Source organism: Diadema setosum, chromosome 4 (genome assembly GCF_964275005.1).
Source record: "Diadema setosum chromosome 4, eeDiaSeto1, whole genome shotgun sequence".
In the NCBI taxonomy this organism is placed as follows: domain Eukaryota; kingdom Metazoa; phylum Echinodermata; class Echinoidea; order Diadematoida; family Diadematidae; genus Diadema; species Diadema setosum.
The window spans coordinates 8,239,325-8,264,111 of NC_092688.1; the positions used below are offsets into that span (position 1 = coordinate 8,239,325).

Here is a 24,787-nt window from a genome sequence, read left to right on the forward strand (position 1 = left end):
TCTTTATCAATAACATTAAATTTCCAATTAACGCTTCCGACCTAGCTTCCATCCACTTTAACCTCTCCCTCTCCCTGGATTCATATTTCCCTTATCTTTCTTCATTCTCTCTCCACGTCTCCCCTCGATCTCTCTGTCTCCTTTTCTCTCTCTTAGCTTATTTTACCTTATCCATCTATCTATTGCCTTTGGGTCAAAAGTATTTTTAAAGTAGATATTACGCATTACCAATGGTTTGCTCAACACAGAATCATATAAAATTTATTGTTTTGCCCAGCTAAGAATCAACATGGAATTCATCGTTATATACTTGCAATTTGTCTTCGGAATGTAGTCACGACAGTTCTTTTCTCATCTGAGGTAAGTTTTAGTTTTTGTTTCAGAGGATTTGAGTGACAAAATTATCGCTAGCTGTGTAAACAGTTGCCTGACCGCAGAAATGATATTGTATGATTATGTGAATTGACAAAGATATGCAAATTGCGTTGAAATTGGTACAAGAATGAAACTTCAAACAAGAGGAGCGGGACACCAATCGGAGAGCTTGCTTCTTTTCCCCCCAAGTAGATGTCGAAGGTCAATTATTGTGACGTCACTACTGGATAAAGCCAAGCTCCCTGAGAATATGGTCACCCATCGCCAGCACGGCATTGTAGATTTCATTGTAGGACGGCTCGATCTGCCACTCGGGCAACAGTTGGCCGTACTCGCCCGTGTCGCGGAGCTCGATGGTGTACGAGTACTTGGCTCCGATCCCGCCGTCGGTGTCCTCGCCGTAGGGTTCGTAGGCCCCGTAGCCGAAGTCCTTGCTGGACCCGGCAGCCGGATCTGATTGCGGGTGATAACGGACATCGATGTAATCATGTCACAATTCATGTTTGTATGCTTTGATTTACATATATTGAAATGCATCTCTTGGATAGATAGATGGACAGATAATTGATAGATAGATAAATAGATGAATTAACATATTTACTGATATAGGATTAGAAATTTTCATAAATCAAATCTAATCAAAGCAATATCAAAAGAAAATATAAGTATGAAATGTTACGTCATTTCATTAATTTCCTTTGGCGTTTCATAGTATCACGTTACTTCTTTTCGCTGTGCTTTAGTTTAATTCATAATTGGGTTTCGTATCATATTTCTCTTCTATTTTAGTTCATCTCGATGTTTTTTTCATTTCACTTCCTGAACTGTAGAGCATTAAAAAATGTTTTCCTTGTATCGATCGGCCCTTCACTCTGTTGTAGAAAGCACATAGAATTAGAGAATGTTTGTGCCAGGACTTGAAACCAATTTTGTTACTCTGTCTTGCCGATAATTTCATCACAGCATATCTTATTCAGAAGAAAAAAAAATCACAGAAAAACACAAGGCTATACTAGGACTGGTAGCCGATAAGACTTACACATTATCTCAGCTCCGGCTCCATAGGTGAACACTTTGCCGTTTGTGCTAAAAATGGCATCTGAAACCGCTTTCGCAAACGCCATCTTTATCGGGGTTAGGGATGGTATGAACACAATGATAGCATTAGTTAGATTCATAATTATTAAACATTATTAAAAAAAAGCATGCGTACTTTCAGGTGCGTCGCATTACTGGTGAACATCTCGAAATATGATAAAAAATAAGATGTCCTCCTTTATTGATGATAATATTCTATACCAGAGAGAGAGAGAGAGAGAGAGAAAGGGGGGGGGAGATGGGGGGGGGGGGGGTAGAAGAAAGGAAAGCGTAACCTTAAAGAAGTTGTCTAACAAGAAATAAACATTAAGATATCTGATGGTTACTATGCTTTGCCTTTCTTTTTCGACTTCAATACTTAGGGCTACCTGGTCGTCGTAATCTGGAGTGTGGGTGTCGACAGACTTGTACGACCACGGGGCGATGATCTTCTGAGAGTAGCTGTGCCAATCGAGGAAGACGATGAAATCCTGTCCCTCAGCCTTTTTCTGTCTCAGGAATCGAACCACGTTAGCAACGGCGGGCTCCGAGAGGGGCTCGGGTCCGTGATAGTTGTCCGAGCACGGCCAGGGACTGGTTCCTGGTCCTGTACATCGAGTGGCAGTAGGGGCGAATTATTAGTGTTTGATTCGCATTTATTTCATTTGTTTTACTTCATTTTTTTTATCAATTCGTTTCAACCGTTATTTCATAATGTCGACAGAAGGAACGGAACGTTCCGAACTCAAAAGTGCATTTAGTCACAACGTCATGTGCCCAGGTCACAACCCCAATGATATCATCGTCACACTGAGTGTCGGGACGAGAATGTCATCTCTAAACACGGACGTGTATAAGTTTGTTATCTTGAGTGCAAACCTAAAATAACAACGAAGACAGCAGAAATATCACATAGTATACACAATAGACGGAGAGAATGTAGGTATCATAGTTTATATTATGTTATCATTCTCTTCATGTGAAGGGAACACACACACGTACGCACACAAGAATAAATACATCTCAACGAAGAATAATAGGCAATTGCTATAATCGTAGACTGATTGACCTAATAGCCCCGTGCTCTCAGTTTTTAGCGATGTTCATTGTATTGCAATTATAGGCCCTATATTAACACATAGACTAGATACACATAAGGGTGTATTGATTCTTACCGCCCCATTCGTAAGCCCAGTTCCTGTTTGGATCCTTCCCAGTACAGGTAAATCCGGGGTTGGGTGACCTTGTTTTACGCCACAGACGGTCCTAGATAGTGGAAAGTAACACAGGCCAAAATAGATTTCGTTCATGCGATTTTCTTGTCTCCATCTTCTTCTTGTTCTTTTTGCAAGGGGATGGGATGGGGGGGGGGGGGGTGAGGGATGCAGCAAAACATAAGTGTAATCCGGAGATATTGTGATGTGTCTTGCTTATTATTTCCACTTCTATGTTCACAAAAGCAAAAAAAAAAAAAGTACCCCCCCCAAAAAAAAAAAAAAAACACAAACAAACCCTGAGTTACAATGATTATTACTTCAAAATAACATTTTATCTTTTTTGAACTGAGTTCAAATGTATTCCACACTTATACACAAATAACTTTTGCAGCAAATGTTAATGCAAAATATTCATAAGAATCAAAGTGGGGGCCTGAATTAAATGTACAGCTTGTATTACTTAGGCCAAAAAAAAAAAAGACACATGAAAAATACAGTACCAAAATGGCTTGAATAAAATCCATTGAACAGAACGGTCTGTTTTTAATGTAAGTTTCAAAGGTATGAATTAGGTGATAACATCTGTTATTAACCTATGAGAGACGTGTTTTGTTGTTATTTATGTACACTTGTTTCTTACTCTCTTCTCTTCTTTCCGACTTCAGTATTTTATCTTTTGCACTTACCGCCTCCCAAGTGTAGGCGTAGCCATCAACGTTGAGGGAGGGAACAATGTACCAGTCCACGTTGTCTAGCATGTTTACTACGAGACTGTCACCTGCTCGGTAGGCATCGACCAGCTGGTGGGAGGTGGAAGACGGGTGCACAGAAATTATAGGATGGTATTAGGAAGATGGATCGATATAAAGGATGTATGGATGATTGGATGGATTGGAATAGATGGGCGGATAGATGGATGGATGGATGGGTGGGTGGATGGATGGATGGATGGATGGATAGATGGATGGATGGACGGATGGATGGATGGATATATGGATAAATGGATGGATGGATGAATGGATAAACGAATGAATGGATGGATGGATGGGTGGATGGATAAAGGGATGGGTGGATAGATGGATGGATGGATGGGTGGGTGGATGGATGGATGGATGGATGGATAGATGGATGGATGGACGGATGGATGGATGGATGGATAGATGGATAAATGGATGGATGGATAGACGAATGAATGGATGGGTGGATGGATAAAGGGATGGGTGGATGGATAAAGGGATGGGTGGATAGATAGATGGATGGATGGATGGATGGATAGATGGATAAATGGATGAATGGATAGACGAATGAATGGATGGGTGGATGGATAAAGGGATGGGTGGATAGATGGATGGATGGATGGATAGACGAATGGATAGACGGATGGATGGATGGGTGGATGAATGAATGAATGAATGAATAGATAGATGGATGTATAAAGGGATGGACGGATGGATTGATGGATGGATGGATAAATGGATGGATAGATGGGTGGATGGGTGGATGGATGGATGACAGTATTGGTGGATGGAGAAAGGTGGATGACAAGACGTGAATTGGATGGGGACAGATGGACAGATGGATGGATAGATGGAGAGATAGATGGATGAGAAGAAGGGTCAACGAATAGATACGTGAATATGGAGACAGAAAAACAAGAGGTATAAATGCACATAGAGTCAGGGAGGTACGATAGTCGAACAGTTAAATTGACAGACGAACATACAGGATGACATTAGATGATGGATAAAATGATAGAGACAGTCATTGATGTAGAGAAAGAAAAACAGAAGTTTATGAATGTAATGACGCATGGGCATGTTTCATCTTCATGACATAAAAACTTGATAAATAGGAATTAAAAAAAAACCAGTTACAATAGCAATTAAGCAGTTAGTCAAAACACAGCATGAACCGGTGTCAGTTGAGAACTTTGTCATATAACCTAAATTCATCTGCGATTGCGAGTAGCCAAATGAATTTTGGAAGAGTGTCTGTTTGTCTGTCTTTGCAAAGTATATTAGGCACCCGCGTCCGACTTCGGACACAGGGCCTTTCTAGAGAAAGTCAAAAGAATACAGGTTACTGCTCAACAGGCAACTTTATGTAAAATTCTCTAGCCTTTGGCTGGGGTTACAAAAATTCTCTTAATTCCATCTTGGGACTTAAATTTTTCTTGAAAGCTATGTTGCTACGCTAAATTTCTTTCTGTGGCAGCTATAAAGAAAAGATCTTGTGTGAAACTCACAATACTAAAGCGATCCAGTCTTTTGTGCGCCACTTCAGTCAAAATCAATGAAAAATAGGCAAGATGAAGCATAGTTTGTGCTTGCTAGCGATGTTTATTCAATTAGATACATTACAATGACAATACAGGACTCATGTTTAGTCAAGCTACGGTGATAGGACAACTTGACTGGGCGCTTCCAACGAATCCAGCCAGCAAGTACGAGATTAGACGCCACCTGATTATGCGCATCTTTATGAATACATACAGGTGTCAGCGAAAATGATGGTTGCATAACCATGCATCGTCACTGGCAAAAGAACTGTGTCCGTAAATCCAGTCTTATTTGCCTGATGCTCCTTTGAGACGGAAATGCCTTTAAATAAACGTCAATGATGAAAAGCAGCAACCCTCAGAACATGACTAACTTCGTGTCATACTCGTTCGTTATCGCTCACAAATTATGATGTTGCTTAATAGTTAGATATGCATATCATTTCCCTTACTCTTGTCTTTGCTCTGAAAAAAAAAATGTGCGGAAAAGGAGGTACAATATGCCTCTTTATACTTGATTATTTTAAGTAATCGTATATAAGATGAATCAGAATTAATTAGCTTAAAAGTTATCTTTCGCTTTGAAAGTACATGTACCTGCATGTCGCTAATGAAAATATCTGAGCTGTAATTTACAAATACATACCACAACTGTAATGTGTCAGATGCATTGTCCTTGATTGCGCATTTACTTTACAGATTTTACAGAGCTGCGTTGTGCTTTGCTGCGGCTTGCTGGCGGCGGAGACCATAAGATCAAAGCAAGGAAGAATGTAAGAACAAAGCAGGGAAGAATGTTTGAAATGTTTGTGACATTTTTCACATAGACGCAGGCATGCATGTTGATTAACGAAATTATGAATGTCTATTGATGTGTAGTAGGTCCATTACGCTAAGAACCCATGAAACTCGTTTACAAGTGTATTTCAATTTTTATTGAGTTTTTTTTTTTTTCTCGCGAAGATTTATTTTTTTTTTTCGCCCTTTAACTGTTCCTATTGAATATATTCAGATATTGTGAACTTTGAAGTCCCGGACATGAAGTCCCATGAAGAATCTCGGACAAGACAATCATATCTAATCGGCATTTTCTCCTCACTTTCTCATACAAACAAACAAACAAACAAACATAAAGAGGATTTAATTAGCAGCCAAAGACACGAATAAAGACATACAGACATATTCTCAACTAGAGTACTAAGTACGCCTTCATGAAAATAAAACGATAAAAAGATAAAATCCAGCAATATCTAGTATGAAAACACAAACACTCTCTTCCTGTTTGTTATTCTGTCTCTCTCTTCTCTGTCTCTTTCCGTCTTTCTGTTTGTTCTCTCTCTCTCTCAACGCAAAAAAAGTAAAATAAATAAATAAATATATATATAAATGCATAAATGCATAAATGAATGAATGAATGAATGAATAGATAAATAAATAAATAAATAAATAAATAAATAGATAAATAAATAAATGAATAGATAAATAAACAAATAAATAGATAAATGAATAAATGAATACCCTAACAAAAACTCCAAAAACTCCTTCACCGGACTTACCTTACGTGTAAAACCCATGACAGTGGCTGGAGAGATCCATTCCCTGGCGTGAATACCGCCCTCAAACCACACCGCAGTTGGGTTGACAGAGGTACTTCCGGTACCACGCAGCTGCAGTGGCGAACAGATGGGACGTTAAAGCACAGAGACAATCACTTTATTATCACTTTATTAAGTGTAACTGAATTGAACTGAATTGAAATTATTCATTATCTAGTATAGTTCCCTACAGGTTATTTATATCTTAATACTTAGTGTTGCTGGTATAGTGGTTACCATGCACTGATGGCCCGATATTTCGTGACACATTGTTCAAGTGAATTCATCATGTCAATGAAAAAGAAAGTATCACAAAAGAAAAACAACAATAGTAACGACAAAAACAAGAATTATATAAAAATCTACGTATATTTCAGATGATGAGAAGAGACAAACATCTGTTTAATCATGTTCATTTATTAACTGTTAAATAGATTTATATGTCTTTTTGCTTATTTTCTCACGTCACTCATTTACTTTGCAATTGCCAGCGATAGATAGATGTGAATCATCTCTCCTACCTATCCCACCCCCCCCCCCCCACCTTGCCATAATTATTGCGTTATTTGTGGTGAGGTGGAGTGAACTGGAAGACTTTCTATCCATCTATGATGATGGATGGAGGAAAAAAAACCGCAAGCAAACAGAAAAAACCGCAAGCAAACAAGTGATAGGCATACTCCAAACTGCAAGTCAGTGCTCTTTTTTGGGGCGGGTGGGGGGGGGGGGGGTGATGATCGGCCTTATATCGTTATGAAAGATAGCATACGGTGTATTCCGACCACCCTACTACTCCCTTTCCATCCCACACAGTTGAAGAAAAAAGATGAGTTTCCGAATAGAAATTTTGCGAAAGACCTTTCCACTTCTTCGTCATTTAGAATTCAAAACATTCAAAAACATCCCTGGCACGATTTTTATGCTATTGTACCCTGCATGTTTGTTAGGTCAACAGAATGCGAAATTTATATGATACTGGGATGAAACAGGACAATTCAAAAGTCTGACCCTGTATCCATTGATATCACGTCCTTCATACGACTTGCCGATGTTGAACGTCGACACGATGTCGGGATTCTCGACAGCAAGGTCGGCCACCCATTGTTGAATCTGGGAATGAAGAGAAAATCTCTTGACTTGAGCTTCATGCATGATGAAGGGAAATCAAAGTTATTATGGTGGTGACGAGGCTGCTACTAATCGTTCTGATAATGAAAAAGATAATACAAGTAATAATAACTTCACTATAATAAATGGCAAAAAAAAAAACCCACCTGCAGTAGCTGCAAGGAAACGGCTTTAAACCATTAGATAAAGAGTAGGAAAGTATTGGAAAGGTCTGAATGGGGAAATATACTCCGAATGATATAATTATGTTTATTCAATGAATGCAGCAATATTAAAAGAGTACATCAGTAAAATTTGAGGAGAATCGTACAATCAGTTCAATAGTTAAGATCTGTTTAATTTTTCGGGAGACAAGACCTGATAATATAGGCTACATGCCGTGAATGTCACAGTAGACATGTATGAAGAAAATACAAGGAGAATGCTCCAGATTTCAATTACCAATATGGAAAGTACACACTCTTTCGACATTGTGTATCACTACTCCCTCTGCTTTCTAAAGAACGTATAATGTCATTTTCTAATGAATGTCTTCGCTTACATTAGCTCCTTTTTTCATACCTCGTCATAAGTGTGGTAAACGTTGTGATCAAAGTTGGCTGCGGACGAGGCCTTCACGTCTGTGGCACGCCTCTTCTGGATTTCTGCCATCTGATTGGCTATAAGTTCACCAACGTCATGCATCACGACCTTATAAGGGATTCCCACGTCTGCCATGCGATCACTGAGAGTCGTTTGAAACCGGGGCGGGACCAAGATGTCTACAGGGTCGCCAGACAGTTTTGAGATACTGGTCCAGAAGTCCAGCTGTTTGGAAATAGATAACAAAGTTTTTAGATAAGCATACATTAAAAGCAAATCTTTTCGTGTGAGACACCCATGCACATACACAAAACTGCAAAAACAAAATGACTTTCTTGAAAACAGTTGGTGAGCATATCATAATTGCTCTACAAAAACAAATAGTAAGTGACAGTACAGTTGTACATAGGGAGCTAGAAACGATATCCAGTTCAGGTTCAATTCCATTTCAACTTTATCTCACTTTCCAATAGAACACAACATTAACAGGTTATGTATGAGAATGAACTGACGATACCGCGACATTAAAAAGGCATTTGAAATAATATGCTTTTCAAACAAATATTATAAAGTTACAAGGAATTAGAATGTTAATTCATAATCAAGGGAAACTGATTATTTCGTTCTCCAGCTCAAAATGGCACAAGCGTTCATTTGTTTCAGAATTCCAAATGTCCCATTTTGTTACACCAAGAAAGGAAATCCTGATGACATTTTCTGGGTACATGATTTGAAACTTGGTGTAAATGGATCCCATCGAAATCCTGTAATGATTATCACTATAATGTTTAGTCAGGGGTCACGGGAGACAAGCAGGTTTAACAAAATAGAGACACATACCACATCTCCGAGATTCAGTTCCAGATCTCTCAACCAGGTTCTGTGAGAATTGTTAGCGGGTTGCAGTCTCCACAGCTCCCAGCTAAATGAAACGAGAAACAAAATGTGAAGAATCATCACAGAAGAAATTTCTCTTACTTCAGTGTATTTATCCATGGGTCTCATATCTGATGTCTGTCATGTGTCTACAATCGTAGAATATATTACTGACTGAGAAAAATAAGAAGAAAATAAGACAGACGGTGAAACTGCAGGCATCCAGAGAGAGAGAGAGAGAGAGAGAGAGTGGAGAGGAAGAGATAGAAAGGGATAGAAAAAGAGAAGAATGACGAGAAAAAGAAAATGAAAATAGAAAGAGCTGGATGTTGAGATACACTGAGCTTTGCGATCGTCAGGGGTAACAAGAGGAAAAAAATACATGGAATTTGGTAATGAAAGTAAAAACTACGGGAACAGGCATTACAAAACAAATATTGATAACAGAGTTAAGAGGGATGAATAGAATGTTAAGGAAACGAAGAATCTGCATATGAAATAACACCAGTTATTCAGTTTTACGTCAAAACTCACCCTTCATATTTGGCCGAGGAGAGGCAGGCAACAGCTAGCAGAGTGATCAGTCCTAACGTCTTCATGATGTAATGCTAAAATGACAACACCACCTTTTGATTCAGCATATGGATAGCTAACTTCACCCATAACCTGGCAAGGATAATGCGGTTATATTTAAAGTCTTTAAACTCATAAGAGTTGCTGTTGTTTTTATTTTGTTTTCTGCAAAGAACGTTGTTAGGAGAAATTTGCATGCATAATCCTTATCGCAAATCATCTGTTTAATCGCCGTTACACAACTCGCGGGTTTACGCAAAGTTTGTTGACTGTATTAAAAATATCACTCACCAATTCTGACCTAGAAAGGAAAGAAGATACTTAAGCCTTGTTTTCATGTTAGTGATCATACACTTTTGATCAGCAGTAATTCAGACGTAACTTCAAATTGAATTTGAAATTGGTAAATTGAAATTGAAATTTTTGAAATTGTAGAAACTAGCTATAATGAGTATCATTATGTGTATGTATATAATTATGTTTGGTTATATTGCTAAAAAACAAAAAGGAATTGTAAATGATACCATACATAGGATAAATAAATAAATCAAATCAAAATTAAATCAAATCAAATTGTTCTCTGACATCACAATCGCAAACATTCACCCACATTCTCCCTGAAATTCACAACAAAATAAGTGTGGGTGACTATTATCACCGTATTACACTGCAGCCTTTTGCCCGCTCATTCCGTTCACCACACAAATACAGACTCACACTACAAATTCAATACAAAATCAAATGTTTTGATATTTTTCATACACAACAGTACATCGTGTCTATTTCAGAAACGTAATCAAGTCCAATGTAGTTTCTGACAATTCAATCGCTCGACATCAAGAGATTTTATGGTAGCAATACACATATACACAGAAAGATTCATACGAACAAAATATACAATCCACGGTTCATGTCAGTGTTGTTGTTTTTCCTCTTTTCTCTTTCCTAATAATTCCCAAAGAGAATCATTAGAGGTGTTATTTAACTGTAGGCGTGGGAGGATTTAATGGATATGAGCACAATTTGGCTCACCCTGTCAAAAGCTGGTCAGGACGCGTAATTTTAAGTAAAGTATCAAAATTCACAAAGGTTTACATTCTCTCTTTCATACATAGACGTTTGCGGCATACTGTGCTAGTTAATAATTACTGCTTATCTTCGTTACGTAACAATGCGTGATCATTTTTAGACTCTAAAAATAATTTGATACCAGCGATAACATTGATGATATTCATCAGCACCCTTCGATGTTTTTCAGGCCGCCTATGAAATTACCTAATCCCAATGCTGGGGGAAAAATCAATTCCAGTCAGGTATCGTTAGCACATGAGAAGATATTCCTGATTGGCTCCATAGGTCATCCTCATTTTTCTTAACCTGTGACGTTAATTCGTCGCATATTTAACCATGCGCTTACATTTAGGCCTACAAGTGAAGCAAAATAGAGAATATGAGGATGATAATTTGAGAACAGTAACATCACGGTTTGATTTCATGACGGTGCCGCGTTAAAACATTGAGTTTGATGAGGAAGAAATCACATCGAATTAGATTTTGATGGTAACAAACCATTACGATACACAGATATAATGCTAGAAAGCCAACTGAAAGCGTAGCCCCGTAAGCATAAAACACTGACAACCCCATCAATTAACGGGCTAACATTCAGTACCCCTGATATAATTGTATACTTTAGAATAATGGTGTTTTGTTAAGATTTGTGTGTCGTCTAAAAAATCGAGGTTTCAGTAGAGTTCAGGATCAGATAATGTATAAACTCCGTTGTTGTCTCTTATATTTCAAATTTAAACGGCACATTCGATTAGCACGGCTATTCGCTAAGGGGGGGGGGGGGTTGACCCAATGACGATTGGTCATGACAAACTGTTTGCCGTTGGGCTGAGCCTGATACAGAGTGCTCGGAACATACTGTGTCAATCTGCACACATGATGGCAATTTTCTATGCACGACATATTTTCACCCTGGCAGCCGAGAGAGGGTGCAGGGGGATATTAAACCCCCTAACACCTCCATCCACAACTGATTAGTTTTCAATTCAATTCAATTCAATTCATGCTTTATTTCATTTTTCGAAAAGAACATAAACATTTCACTTTCTTTGGTAACAGAGAATAAGGTTGCATAGTCAAGACAAAGTAAATTGAGAAAAATAAAATCGAGGAACCTTGGAATAAGAAATACGTTGTAATGAAACTTGACTGAAGTGATAAAGACGACATAATACGTAAGACATCGAAAAATGGAGGGACCCACTTTATTTTTGTATGTTTTGTATTTTGAATAACTCGGGAGCATATCGACAATATAAGTATGTATTTCTATGTTCCTTCTGTTGTTCGAAAGAGACAATGCAATCGTAAAACACACGGACAAGATGCAACTGCGTGCCCGCTTATATACCTCTCAGAATGATAGTGAAAACAGTGACAGAAAACGTGATAGACTTTTATACATAGAAATGGCAACCAATTCAGAAGACATGCAAATAGCATCGTGTAATCAAAGTGGTACAACAAAACAGCTGGAGCTATATGCACTGGACAATCACAGATTTACAGAGGGAGGAATTAAAGGCAGTTGTCAGCATCGCAAGGCCATTTATAAGGTTGCCATTATCTAAATTGTTCAAATTTTAACCATAACGGCTACTACAGAAATGATGCCTGTAAGTTTTCCCGTACTAAAATGTCGCTGTGCATGCATTGATTTTGTAAAAGTGCAAACGAATTCCTGCTAAAGACGGACAATCCACATCTGAAACATCACAAAATATGCACTGAGTTTACCCTACAGAGACGCTTATCTCTTATGCGGTAAACTTAAGTTCTTCTTAAATCATAGAGCCGATGCCTACGTAATGAGACAAAAAATGTTAATTATATCAAAGCTAAATATGTTCCTTCATCTGAAAATTTGTTTTCTACAATGCACTGAGGACAAGGCAAGTGACATAATACTATGATTATTTACTGACGATCAAATAGAAATAATCTTCTCATATTTTGTTTCAGGTTTCGTTGAACTTTATATATATATATATATATATATATATATATATATACGCCGACTTAAAAAAATACGTCATCCTTTCAATTCGATGAGCACATCTTTCTTTCTTTTTTTTTATCAGTTTAGATCTTCCTGTGTCAATGAGTCAAATGTGGACTAATTTCACACACACAATATGGTCAGAAATTAATATTGCACACAGAGAGTTAATCTAACTCTCTCTTGATGGAGTGATTATATTCCCGTCAAACGTTTACGCACATGAACGAAGTGAAATGAACGTGATCTTCATTATGAAATGCTGATTGTGCCCTCTCAATCAATAACTTAGTCATCATCTAAGTTAATGTCGTCAACGCCTTCCGCCAATTCCTGGAACTCGGGCTCGACGTCACTGGGTTCCAGGAGCTCCAGCCAATAGGAAAGCTTCTTTGTCTTTGTCCAGCTGCTGTTGTCAAACCGCGCAATGTCTGGGAGAAGAAGACAAGAAACTTGGATTCAAAGCATGATTCAAAGATGGAATGATTCTAAACAGATGGCATCGACATCTTTAAATGTGAATCATTTTATCTCACTGAATTTTTCAGTGTCTGTACTACAATCTGAATAAAGAACATTAGCTGAAGAGAGCACTTCTCTGAAATGTTTGCTCAGAAATGTTTCAGACCAGATGGGATACACTTGTATTTACCCGTTCGAGGAAACATTATCCATGTTATCTCAGTGCCAGTCGACTTGTTTGAAAGCACATAACACTTCGAGAACCCACAGAAGGGGAATTTGATAAATCATAATTCGGACGGTCTAGAGTCACAACTGTATTGAGGACGGTGTTTTGGTTTTGTTTTGGTTTACCTTGAAATAATGCTTGCTATAAAACTTAGATAAAATACTCAGATGCCTTTACATATTCATCAACCATCTGCCTTCATGACATGACGATTTTCCCATGTAAAAGAAAAAAAAAAGCTACTGTTTTAGTAGACATTGTGTTGCAATATTCGGCATGATCGCCTTTTCCTATTTCAAGTGCTTCAGAATCATAAAAGTATTACACTTGCACAAGGAAAGACTTTTTTATGTCAACAAAATGAGAATTATAGCGGAAAAGAAGTGATTGCTTACAATTTCCCGGCTCGGTGATCATAACTTCTCCGCTCTCGGGGACCATGTGGCTGTTGTATTTTTCCAGCTGCATGATGGGGGTACGTTTTCCCTTATCGTCCACACGATCGAAGCCGAACTTGATGTCGTGGAGGTCGGTTTGGAACTCGTACCTTGCAAGAGAGTCAGTAAAATGACAAGTTTATCTGGCGAGTGCTGGGCTCTGCTCTATGGAGTGTCTGTGTAGTTTAGTCATCCTTTCCTCTCTGTGCACAGTTTCACATTAACGAGGAAATATCAATGCCTTATAGCTCAAGGATGTTCGTCTGGGTTGGAACATGACAATTACAGGGGCGAATCCAGGAATTCCGTAAAGGGGGGGGGGGGCACCTTTACAAAATTAAAGGGGTCGCACGCCCCCCTCCATTTTTAAATTTCTTTTGTTAAAAAAAAATAAATGGATCCGCCATTGAATTATCCTGCCGGTGTGTTTAATCTGCATGTTGTTGCGTGTTGTGTGCATCGAGCGGACTGCATCATCACGTTGTTTCTATTTGTGTGTGTGGGGGGGGGGGGGGAGGTGAAATCGACTCTTATATTACCATCTACTCTTGAACAAGACATGAAAAAGCCAGATTTAAACACCTAAATGAGCAAAAAATCATGATGTTGAATATTCTAGAAAATTCACCTCCCGTATATGAAACCTCCTTATCTGATTTTAGATTCTGTGGCATCCCCACTAATCTCTATGTAACAATAGTTAGATGTAACTGTTACTTTAGTTACATAGAGATCAGTGGTCGTCACTTACCTCATGACGCTGTCTGGATGTTTCACTTCGTACTTGAACTCAATGACGCCCCCTCTCGACACTTCGTGTGTAGTCAGTGTGTGTGGCGGTTCGCGGTCTTTCAGGTAGAACGACTTTGGAATCTTGCCACCTTGTTTAATCTTGGACCGAAATAGGAGGATAAAGAAGCAGCGGATGTAAGCTCACTGATTTATTGTTTTTCAAACTCAGCCACGATGTAAAGACATTTTGGCACAGAGCTATTAATGGTATACAAAGGCGTTATGTAAGTCTTATCGATTTGGACGAAATTATAACTAGGGCCTACTATTTTTCAATTTCAGTATTGTGATGTGGATAAGACTCATTTAATTCTACAACAATGAAATATTTAGTGCAAATTGACGCTCTGATTGTCTTAATTATGAGTATTTCATTTGACAAATAATGTACAGCTGGTTAAGTTATGAAAACAAAATTCAATCATATTGACTTGCAAGCGTACAAAGTTTGATATTACTATTGATGAAGGGCTCTTCCCTTGGATTCTGCAGAATAAGCCAATTGTCCAAGGGATCAAAGAATTGCACATTTCTTCCGAATCACCAAATCCATGTATGATGAAATGCGATGACGTCCGCTTAAAGAGTGACGTGTTACTGCGTCTTACGTAGCCCGTTGGCAGAGTTACAGGCAACACTGCCCATCTCGTCACACCACAATTCGCAGCAAAGAATGATCACTTACTTCAAGAATGAATTTCTTAAATTTCCATTTCCAATAATCCAGCTTAAGCCATAAAACTACAAAAGCAATACGCAAAAAGGGGCCATGTCACGCACTTACTATGCTTGGGCACTTTGGGTCACCGTCTGGGTCAGTCATGGACCCTCCCCAGTAGGCCGGAAGTTGGTCGGGATCAATTTGCTTCATTATGACCTCTTTCCAGTTACCTACAGACCAACGTCGTAAAGATATATAGATAGATAGATGGATAGATAGATAGATAGAGAGAGAGAGAGAGAGAGAGAGAGAGAGGCGGGTTGAAATGCTCATCTTCCATCAACCATTATCATGTATGAATTTTTCCGTCTCTGAGAATTTAAATTCTAATTCAAACAACAAAAATGATAACAGAGATGATTATGAGAGAATAATGAAAATATAACAAGGGTAATGATGTTGATGACTATAATGATGATAATATATTCCTGTGACAGTGATACCAGTAATAATAATAATAATAATAATAATAATAATAATGACAATAACAATAATAATAATATAATAATAATGATGATGATAATAATAATAATAATAATAATGACAAATATAGTAACAATATAGAATTGATGATATTTGACCAAACATCAATCAGGTGAACTATTCGGAAGTACAGAGGACTGCACCTTATAACGAGCGAGAGCATATAATTCTATCTATGTCTTCATGTCCAAAAGGAAGCAAGGCGCTTTTGCAATGCGTTGTGTGTACGAAATTGGAGTGAGATCCACAGGACGGGAGAAATATCAAATGTGTTTTCTCGAATAGAAGATTTAATTCGCTCTTATATCATTACGCCACTCCGAGAGTACCCAAGATACGCACACTCAAATTGAAATGGACTAAATGCTAATATATCCACATGAATTGACAGCTTTCCAGCAGTCAGAAGCAGACAAGTTCTGAAGTCTGATCATTTCATTGCACTGAGACGTCTCCAAGTATAAGTTTTATACAGGGAAAGGCCTTGCTTTCATTATATGAGACAATGCAATCTGAGTCAACCCATTATATCCTCAGACTACTCCCCATTCCTTGGAGTGAATATGGACATTTTATGTAAGTGTCAAAGTGGAGACTTATGTTCTGTGTCAAGGTCAAGTTCCTTATTTTGTTTCCGGCCCGTGGCGCACATTCTTGAACGAGGATTTTCGGATATCATTACAGTATTTGATGGTTCTCAGGCGAGAATCAGAGCGAACCTTTCTATGTTATAGAAGACTAATGGGCACATCGTGCCTTTATCTTTGGTAGATGACAAAGTAGAGGAGACAAAGTGATTACGACAATAATGACGACGATGTCGATCACTATGATAATCATCATCATCATCATCATCATCATCATCATCATCATCATAACATCATCACCATCGTCATCCCATCATCATCATCATAACATCATCACCATCGTCATCCCATCATCATCATCATCATCATCATCATTATCATCATCATCATCATCATCACCATCGTTATCCCATCATCATCATCATCATAATCATCATCATCATCATCATTATCCCATCATCATCATTATCATCATCATCACCATCGTCATCCCATCATCATCATCATCATCATCATCATCATTATCATCATCATCATCATCATCATTATCATCATCATCACCATCGTCATCCCATCATCATCATTATCATCATCATCATCATCATCATTATCATCATCATCATCATCATCATCATCATCATTATCATCATCATCACCATCGTCATCCCATCATCATCATTATCATCATCATCATCATCCCATCATCATCATCATCATCATCATCATCACTACTATCGTCACTATGCTTGTCATGACGTACGTACTTCCGAGGACGTGAATTTTCTTCCGGGTATCCTCGCGGAGGAACGGTTTGATGAGGGAGTAGGTGACGGGGAAGATCTTGGGAGCCTTGATCACGTAGAGTCGGTGAATCAACTCGGGATAGTGCTGCTCAGCGAGAGCCGCTGCCTACATGGGTGTACAAGACAGTAAGACCATGTACAAAGCGTTAGGCAGATGTCTATCTTGCTGAAGTCATGTGTGTTAAAGCAGATCCATGGACTGATTTTGTTCTTCTTAACCGTTTGCCCATGGGAAACTTGCAAGCCATGTTCACAGTCTATGGGGATTTCAGAATTGGGATGGAACGAGGTTTTTTTTTTTTAAACATTAATTGCATATGACAATGTTTGGATATCTTGTTAAAGCATGTGAAAAATAATATTCGAGGTACGAATCATTGAAATGACTTATCGACAGTTACTTCGCTCATCATGAAAATGAAATGATGTGTGGCAGTCTTCTGCAATCGAAAAACAAAACGAAATTTATTATGATAACGACATGATAACGATATTGAAAATTAATTTTTGCAAGGATCTGTGAGATACGCGACGAAGAATCATCTCTCTTGTTAATATGAGTTTGATTCCATCAACTTGCCCAAAATATAAATAATTGCATGAAGTGCACGTTTATAAAGAGACAAAACTTAATGTTTAAACCATGGTGACCAGAATGCCTCCCTCCCAGTCCCACTTATCACCTTGATGAAGAGATCCAAGCCCGGCTTCCAGAGATGATGGACGCCCATGTTCTCCAGGTCAAAGATCATCAGGGAACCCTCCACGTACCTACCAGCTTTCTGGAAGGTAATCAGACACAAAACAGACTGGTTTAAACTTAAATCACCGACACTCACTATAGGAGGTCCCTATAGGTTTATCAAATGGTATCAAATTCATAGTTTTACTCGGATCACCCTGTATTATATTGCCCTTTGATTATAATGTCATGACAAAATCCATTATTGAATTCATATTTTCCTGTTGTTACGATTTTCGGCCATTTTTGTATTTATCTAGATATCGAGGCAATTCACACAAAAGTATAAAGCCCATGACTGAGCTGTATACTTATGAATTATTTTTTTCTTTGACATTTCCGTCTGGAGAGTATTATTTCGCTAATTCGTGCCTTACATTTACTCTTTTGAGATAACCATAGTCCAAAAAACTACGGTACGTGATTAACTCATTTAAATCTCGTCGAGAATCTTGTAGACAGTTTGGCATTGAACAGGGCGGTTAGGTAGTTAACGGATATATATATATATATATATATATATATATATATATATATATGAAAATGCCCACTCATTCCAGTGAGTTATTATCTGTGCAATAGTATTTGCAAGGCAATAAAAAAGATACAAAGACAAGGTTGAGTATTTGCATGTAACATGTGTGCATAATTATGTGCCTCTCTGTTGATTTTGAGTTTGTGTGCGTTTGTGTCAATAACGAAATTTTGATGTTCGACGCGAACGCCAAGACGACGTCTCCTCCCGGAATGAACAATGTGCAGAACACCATTTTTAAAAAATATTTTGCCTAAATAACATCGTCTAAGGGTTCGCATCGCAGATCTACAGCTCGTTTATGTACAAAGTATATGCATTAAGATGTTTATTGACGCTATATACGACGGATACTTCTACAAGTGGTCACGAAAGGTAGGTATCCTCTTTACGTCAGCGTCATATAGACAGTTTTAATGTCATGCTTATCAGTTATACTACAGTTATATTATAACTACACCACTGTGCATTGAGTCACCTTGGAGTATTCTCTGTGCTTTAGGAGTTGGTATTCCAAGAAATATGTGTACGTCCGCAGAATATCACTCGCTTTGGCAGAGAAGAGAACTCCTGCACAGACAAACGAAAGTGAACAAGAGAGAGAGAGAGGGGGGGGGGGGGGCATCCCAAAGATTAGGGCGAATAAAAAGAGTTCATGTGGAGAGATTGAGGGAATAGAAAGAGACAGATATTGAAGCAAGGAATATGCTTTGAGTTAACATTTTTCCACTCGATATTGATACAGTCAGGGATTTCGTTTTGACATAGCATTATCAGATAAACTGTTCACATTTGAGGATTGACAGAACATTAATGGCAACAATAGCACGTTTATACAGAGTATATTTCAGAAAAGACAGAAATCTCAGTGTGGTTGATATACATAAAAACATACCTACATTACATCAAATACGACTAAAGTAAATAATAACGAAGTATTCTATCAAAAATGGATCATAAATGTTACCAAGGGGAGGGTTGCCGATGGGAATTTTCTCTTTATTTTTATTTTGCTTTACTTTATATTTTCTTTGGAACGGTTGATGTTAAGATGAGAACTAAAAAAAAAAAAAAAAAAAAGAAGGAGTGACAACAGTAAATGGAAAAGCTCGTTAGTTGTAGGTTTTCGTTCTGTGCATGTGTGGGTATACCCGAAGGAGATGTTGGGTGGAGAATCTGACGGAGTTAATCGTATATTTTTTCGTTGCTTCTTGTTTCTTCATCGCTATGACAACAATGACTGTTCAAAGTGCAAGTGTGGATACCCGGATGTCTTCATTGCTTTCTGGACCCACTCCACATAGTAGTACTCTGGCGGCTCGGACACTTCAGTTAAACCATTCTTGCTAAAAAAGAAATGATCCCTAGGTTGCATGACTTTTGGACATTGCGTCACGTCCACATGAGCACATCAAAGTTTTAATAAACCGGACCTGATGAAGGTTCTACTGGTGACGACAATGATTAACTTTTAACAAGTGCCGCCATAACCATCTGTTCTTTGTCATATCATTATCCTTGTACAGGAATTGTACCAACATTACAATATGCGAGAGAATATTCATATTTAAACGTGTTATTTCTCGGGAAGATCACTACAGGTATCTAGGTATACACAATAAAATTGTATGGTGCAATTATTGTTAACAGTAGAGCTAGCATGAGTCTCCTTATAATAGGGCCTATCAAATTGGACCACCTTCGTATCATGCATTCGGGAGACTCTTTTGTTATCGAAAGTTTTCTGTAGCTCGCAATTTTCACTTATGTATGTTAGCCTACATTTTGTTGATTTGAAATAACATCATTGAATTGAACTGTATAAAATTGAATTAATTGTATTTCAAGTAATCAGTGCTTATGAGTTGAAGTCAGTCATATTGAATTCATTATGTTAGATAGGAAGAAAAGTGTTAACCTTTTGGGTCAATGTTGCCAATTGGTGTCACGAATATCACGTGACCCTCCTTGTCCAATCCGCAAACACCTCCACACCAATATGTGTTGAACACCTGTCAGTAAACAGCATGATGTTACATAAATTATGAACAATCAAAAACCGCAAGTGGCGAAAACATGTTGCTGAAATAAGGCCCCCGAAATGTTAGGGAGTGGTGATATGCAAAATTATAATAGCTCCACTTGCGCAATCCGTCTATTAATGAGTCATTTGTAAGTTGTGTTTTACTTCTGCTCCACTCGGTTTGAGCATGTCATATCTAATTAAAAATAAGAATGTCAAAAATCTAGATTAGTTCAACATTATGAAGCGGCGAATTGGGGCAATTATGCGTTATTCGGTGTATCGTTATAGAGATATGACTGTAAGCAAGACTATTATGATATTGGATGTCTTTTTATTAATACACTCCTCAAACAAAGAAAATATGATCGGCATTTACATTTCATAAGATGTGATTACAGACTAACTTGCAATGCCGGTGACACAAGACAACCTACAATTGAAATGTTGTAGGTGTGACCCATACCAAGATGTTGACTTTATATCTCAGTAACTTTTCTATCACTAACATTAAATTATTCACATATATTGTCAATCTCAGACATGCGCTTAAAATAAACCCCCTTTTCTGAATACATCTCACAAAGTACGGTAATACAAAGTCATGTAATCGACATACAAACGTCCTGTATGTTTGGCTAAAGTTTGGTATGGTGCCTACAACATCGATTGAGAAGCGATATGCCCAGAGAATCAAAATTTGAAAGCACTGTACACTCTCACCTCAGGAACTTTGAACCAATCCAAGATGGTGTCGATTTTGTTCTCAGCTCTCCATTCCAGAGTCTGTTAGGAAATTTTATCAGAGAAAATGACAGATTGCATGAAGTAATTAAAGAAAGAAATAGCAATTTTTACCATAATAACTCAATATCGCATTGAAGTTTTTGATACACAGTTTGTGCTATACGAAGGTGTGAATAGAGTACACTTACAATATCTCTTTACATCTAGCATTTGTCTGCAGATAAGAGGAAAGGCATTAAATACATACGTAAATATATATGAAAATGATATCGGCAATGAAACGGGGGGGGGGGATTACGTGTTTGTTAGCTTCCTTTCGTGTTTTGTTTTTGGGTGTTTTTTTTTTGGTTTTGTTTGTTTGTTGTTTGTTTGTTTGGTTTGGTTCTGGTGTCAGTTTAATATAATGATTTGTATTAGAAAAGCAAGTACAAACAATCCTAATAATAAATCAGATTTTGGCAGAGAAAAAGAAAAAGAGGGCTGCATTGTATACACTATAGAAAATTGTTTCTATTTGTCAACCACTGTATTTCTTTTTTCACAACTGCTGATCTAAAATTCTAACAATCATATATCGGGAAAACGAAACCCGTGGGATTCGATCCTGTCATCGACTGCTTCCCGGGCAAGGACATTACCACAAAGCTATCCCTGGATGCAGGCAGTGACACGATGAACTTGGAACAATAATACCTATGCTCTGCAAATCCTGGCACTATGTATATCAGCCCAAGGAGGACAAGACTTATTATACGTAATACAAAAGTATAGAGAATTGAAAAATAACAGTTTCTTACAGCACATCTTTCCCTTCTGCATCAATATTCTCTTCTTTGCCGCATATTTTGCCAGAGATAGAGCACCTTGAGCTGTAAAAGATACCCGATTGCAGTCGATATTGAACGTGTCCACCATTTTATATTAAAGATGTTAAGCAGAATGAATGATAAACTTACTTGTGCCCACTTACCTTTCTGAACATTTTCTCCGACTTCTTCAAATCGAATCTTCTCGCTTTGAATATATAGAGGAAAGAAGAAAAGTATTACTGTCTGACGACGTAAATAATATAACCAGAGTAAGGGAAATCTGAATAATCGCGTAATCCAACGTTCACCTCAAAGGGAAAACCATGTCGACGTATAGTGGTAACATGAATCCGTTGATGTTAGAAATGCACGATGTGAAGGGATTCCTTACTTCGCGAAGAACAATACAAGTGTCAAGATTAGAACCCAGAAAGCTCTGAAGAGACTTCCAGAAGGTAGAATTTTACCTCTATAATATTCACTCTACGGAAATAGATTACTGTAAAAACATGCCTGGTTGTTGAGTAAGCCGTACACTTGATGCGAGAGTATTATCGCGACTACACCATGTTGCCATACCGTCTACATGCAGCAACGAGATTTTCTTGAAAGGTTGAAGGGTGGTCATCATTGGTAATCCAGTGGTCAAAGATTGACCTTCTCCATCCACCATCTCAAACACCATCAAAATACACAAACAGGTCTCCAATGGCTATGACAGTTTTCTTTCCAAAGGTTATTTAAGGTTTTATTCAGTCATTCATTCCTTACTTGACACGTTTTGTGGCCCCACAGACTGTTATAGACATGTCTATATTACGGAGGTATGTTATTTTCTCTTTTTCCCACTTCAGGCTAATGTTTTCTTACTCATTCGTAGTGTCAGACGGTCAGCTATCATAATGTCGTCTACATAAGTCTTTAAGACGGATCACTTACCTCTAAGATATTTGAGGAGGAGAACGTCGTCATGATCTGGTTTCAAGACATCTTTCAGATTGTCCTTAAACTAATAGGTAAAAATAAAACAAACATAGTATGACAACTAAAAACAGTGGTGTCTGGTAGAATGGTGTACAGCTCGTTATTCCGAAGGTTCGTTATTCCGAAGGCTCTTCAGTCCGAAGATTCCTTATTCCGAAGGTTCGTTTTTCCGAATTTCATTTTCGGATGAACAAATCTTCGGAATAACGAACCTTCGGAATAATGCCACAAATGTTCGGATTAACGAACCCTTTTTCATTTTCGGATTAACGAACCTCTAGGTATAGGGAATTTGCGTGTTTCGGATTAACGAACCTTCGTAATAACGAACCTTCGGAATATCGAACCTTCGGAATAACGAACAGCACCCGGTAGAATAATCCTATCGATGTATACGCAGGACCAGTGTAATCCAAACCAATGGAACGCATTATACTATATAGAGAGGCGGAATTAGAATGTGGACACGGCCAAAGCGCATGGAGACGACTTTGAAAACACTCATGAAATCAATGCACACGACTGATATTGGTATATTAGTTCTCATAATCAAAAGGAATTTTTATGAACTGCATGATACAATAAATCATATTTATGATCAACGGAAACCACTCTATCATCACTGCAGTGAGTTCTTGAATGTACATTTTTTTTCTAGTGTGTGTTTGTGTGTGTGTGTGTGCGTGTGTGTGTGTGTGTGTGCGTGTGTGTGTGTGTGTGTGAAGGGGAGGGGGCAAGCCCCTTTTAATGGCAGTATGTACAATGTTCAGGTTAACGTAAATTATGTTAACACTTACTAATCAACTCTTTCTCCCATTTCAGCTGTAGAGAATAGTTTCCAAACCCATTATCTCGTCATCATCTATTCGAACTTTTTAAAAAAAATCATAATATAGCGTAATAGGGCCCATAGGACAGACTTGAAACTATAGTTATCAAAACAAGTCTACCTGGATAGGAATTGGTATGATTAAGGGGGTGTGTCACACTAAAGACGCGTTGAGCAGAAAAATAAAATGTGCAAAGGTTATTGTTGTTACCTTTGTCAGCTTCTCCCTCTGGCTGTCCGATAAGTCGCCGGGAAATCCACTCATATTGGCGGGAAAGCTTTTTCAGAATCCAGCTGAAGAGACAAAAAGCAGTTAAACAATGTCTAAAAGTCTCGCCTCGAGAAGAGAGGAATTGAGCCGTCGCCAAGCCAACGAACTGCCAGATAAACCGGTCTCAAAATGGCATCTGTTCCTGTCTGTATAGCAACAGCGACACGAGAGCCCAACGATGTGTCAACTGTCCACACAATTCGGCAAATTTATCAGAAAATGGAGGAGGGTTCGATAGTAAACAATCCACGGTTGCAAGGTTGAAATCACTCCCGGAGGGCTAATTACTGAGTAATTAGACGCGAACACAAAGTCCATCAAAGGTCGACTTGATCCTATACTCTGCCTTGTTTTGATTTCAGGTTTATATCTCTGGGATGACACAATTTGTTTCGGATAACGTGTTTATATAGTAGAGAACGGGCTGGAACTAGAAACCTAAATCCGGAAATTTGTCATCTCACAATATACCCTTTTCCTGAACTATTATTCTCTACATTATACAGGATAGAAAATATGGCTTATTTTATCATGTTTTCATTGTGGGTCCCCATTAGCGTAA

General features: G+C 38.1%; 2 protein-coding genes across 2 annotated transcripts; both read right to left on the reverse strand.

The window, feature by feature from the left end:
- Window positions 1-595: 595 nt before the first annotated feature.
- Window positions 596-16,756, reverse strand: LOC140227463 (carboxypeptidase B-like). The gene is made up of 11 exons (XM_072307867.1): window positions 16,711-16,756; window positions 9,663-9,687; window positions 9,093-9,174; window positions 8,232-8,477; window positions 7,551-7,652; window positions 6,504-6,614; window positions 3,356-3,469; window positions 2,628-2,718; window positions 1,842-2,059; window positions 1,415-1,499; window positions 596-828 (listed from the first exon to the last, which is right to left on the reverse strand). The coding sequence occupies exons 1-11, from the start codon at window positions 16,754-16,756 to the stop codon at window positions 596-598; spliced, it is 1,353 nt and encodes a 450-aa protein (XP_072163968.1).
- Window positions 16,757-17,374: 618 nt separating this feature from the next.
- Window positions 17,375-24,219, reverse strand: LOC140227464 (SEC14-like protein 2). The gene is made up of 8 exons (XM_072307868.1): window positions 24,166-24,219; window positions 23,081-23,150; window positions 22,303-22,346; window positions 21,309-21,371; window positions 20,481-20,574; window positions 19,041-19,132; window positions 17,962-18,067; window positions 17,375-17,391 (listed from the first exon to the last, which is right to left on the reverse strand). Exons 1-8 carry the CDS (start codon window positions 24,217-24,219, stop codon window positions 17,375-17,377), a joined length of 540 nt encoding a protein of 179 aa, XP_072163969.1.
- Between the last annotated feature and the right edge of the window lie 568 nt (window positions 24,220-24,787).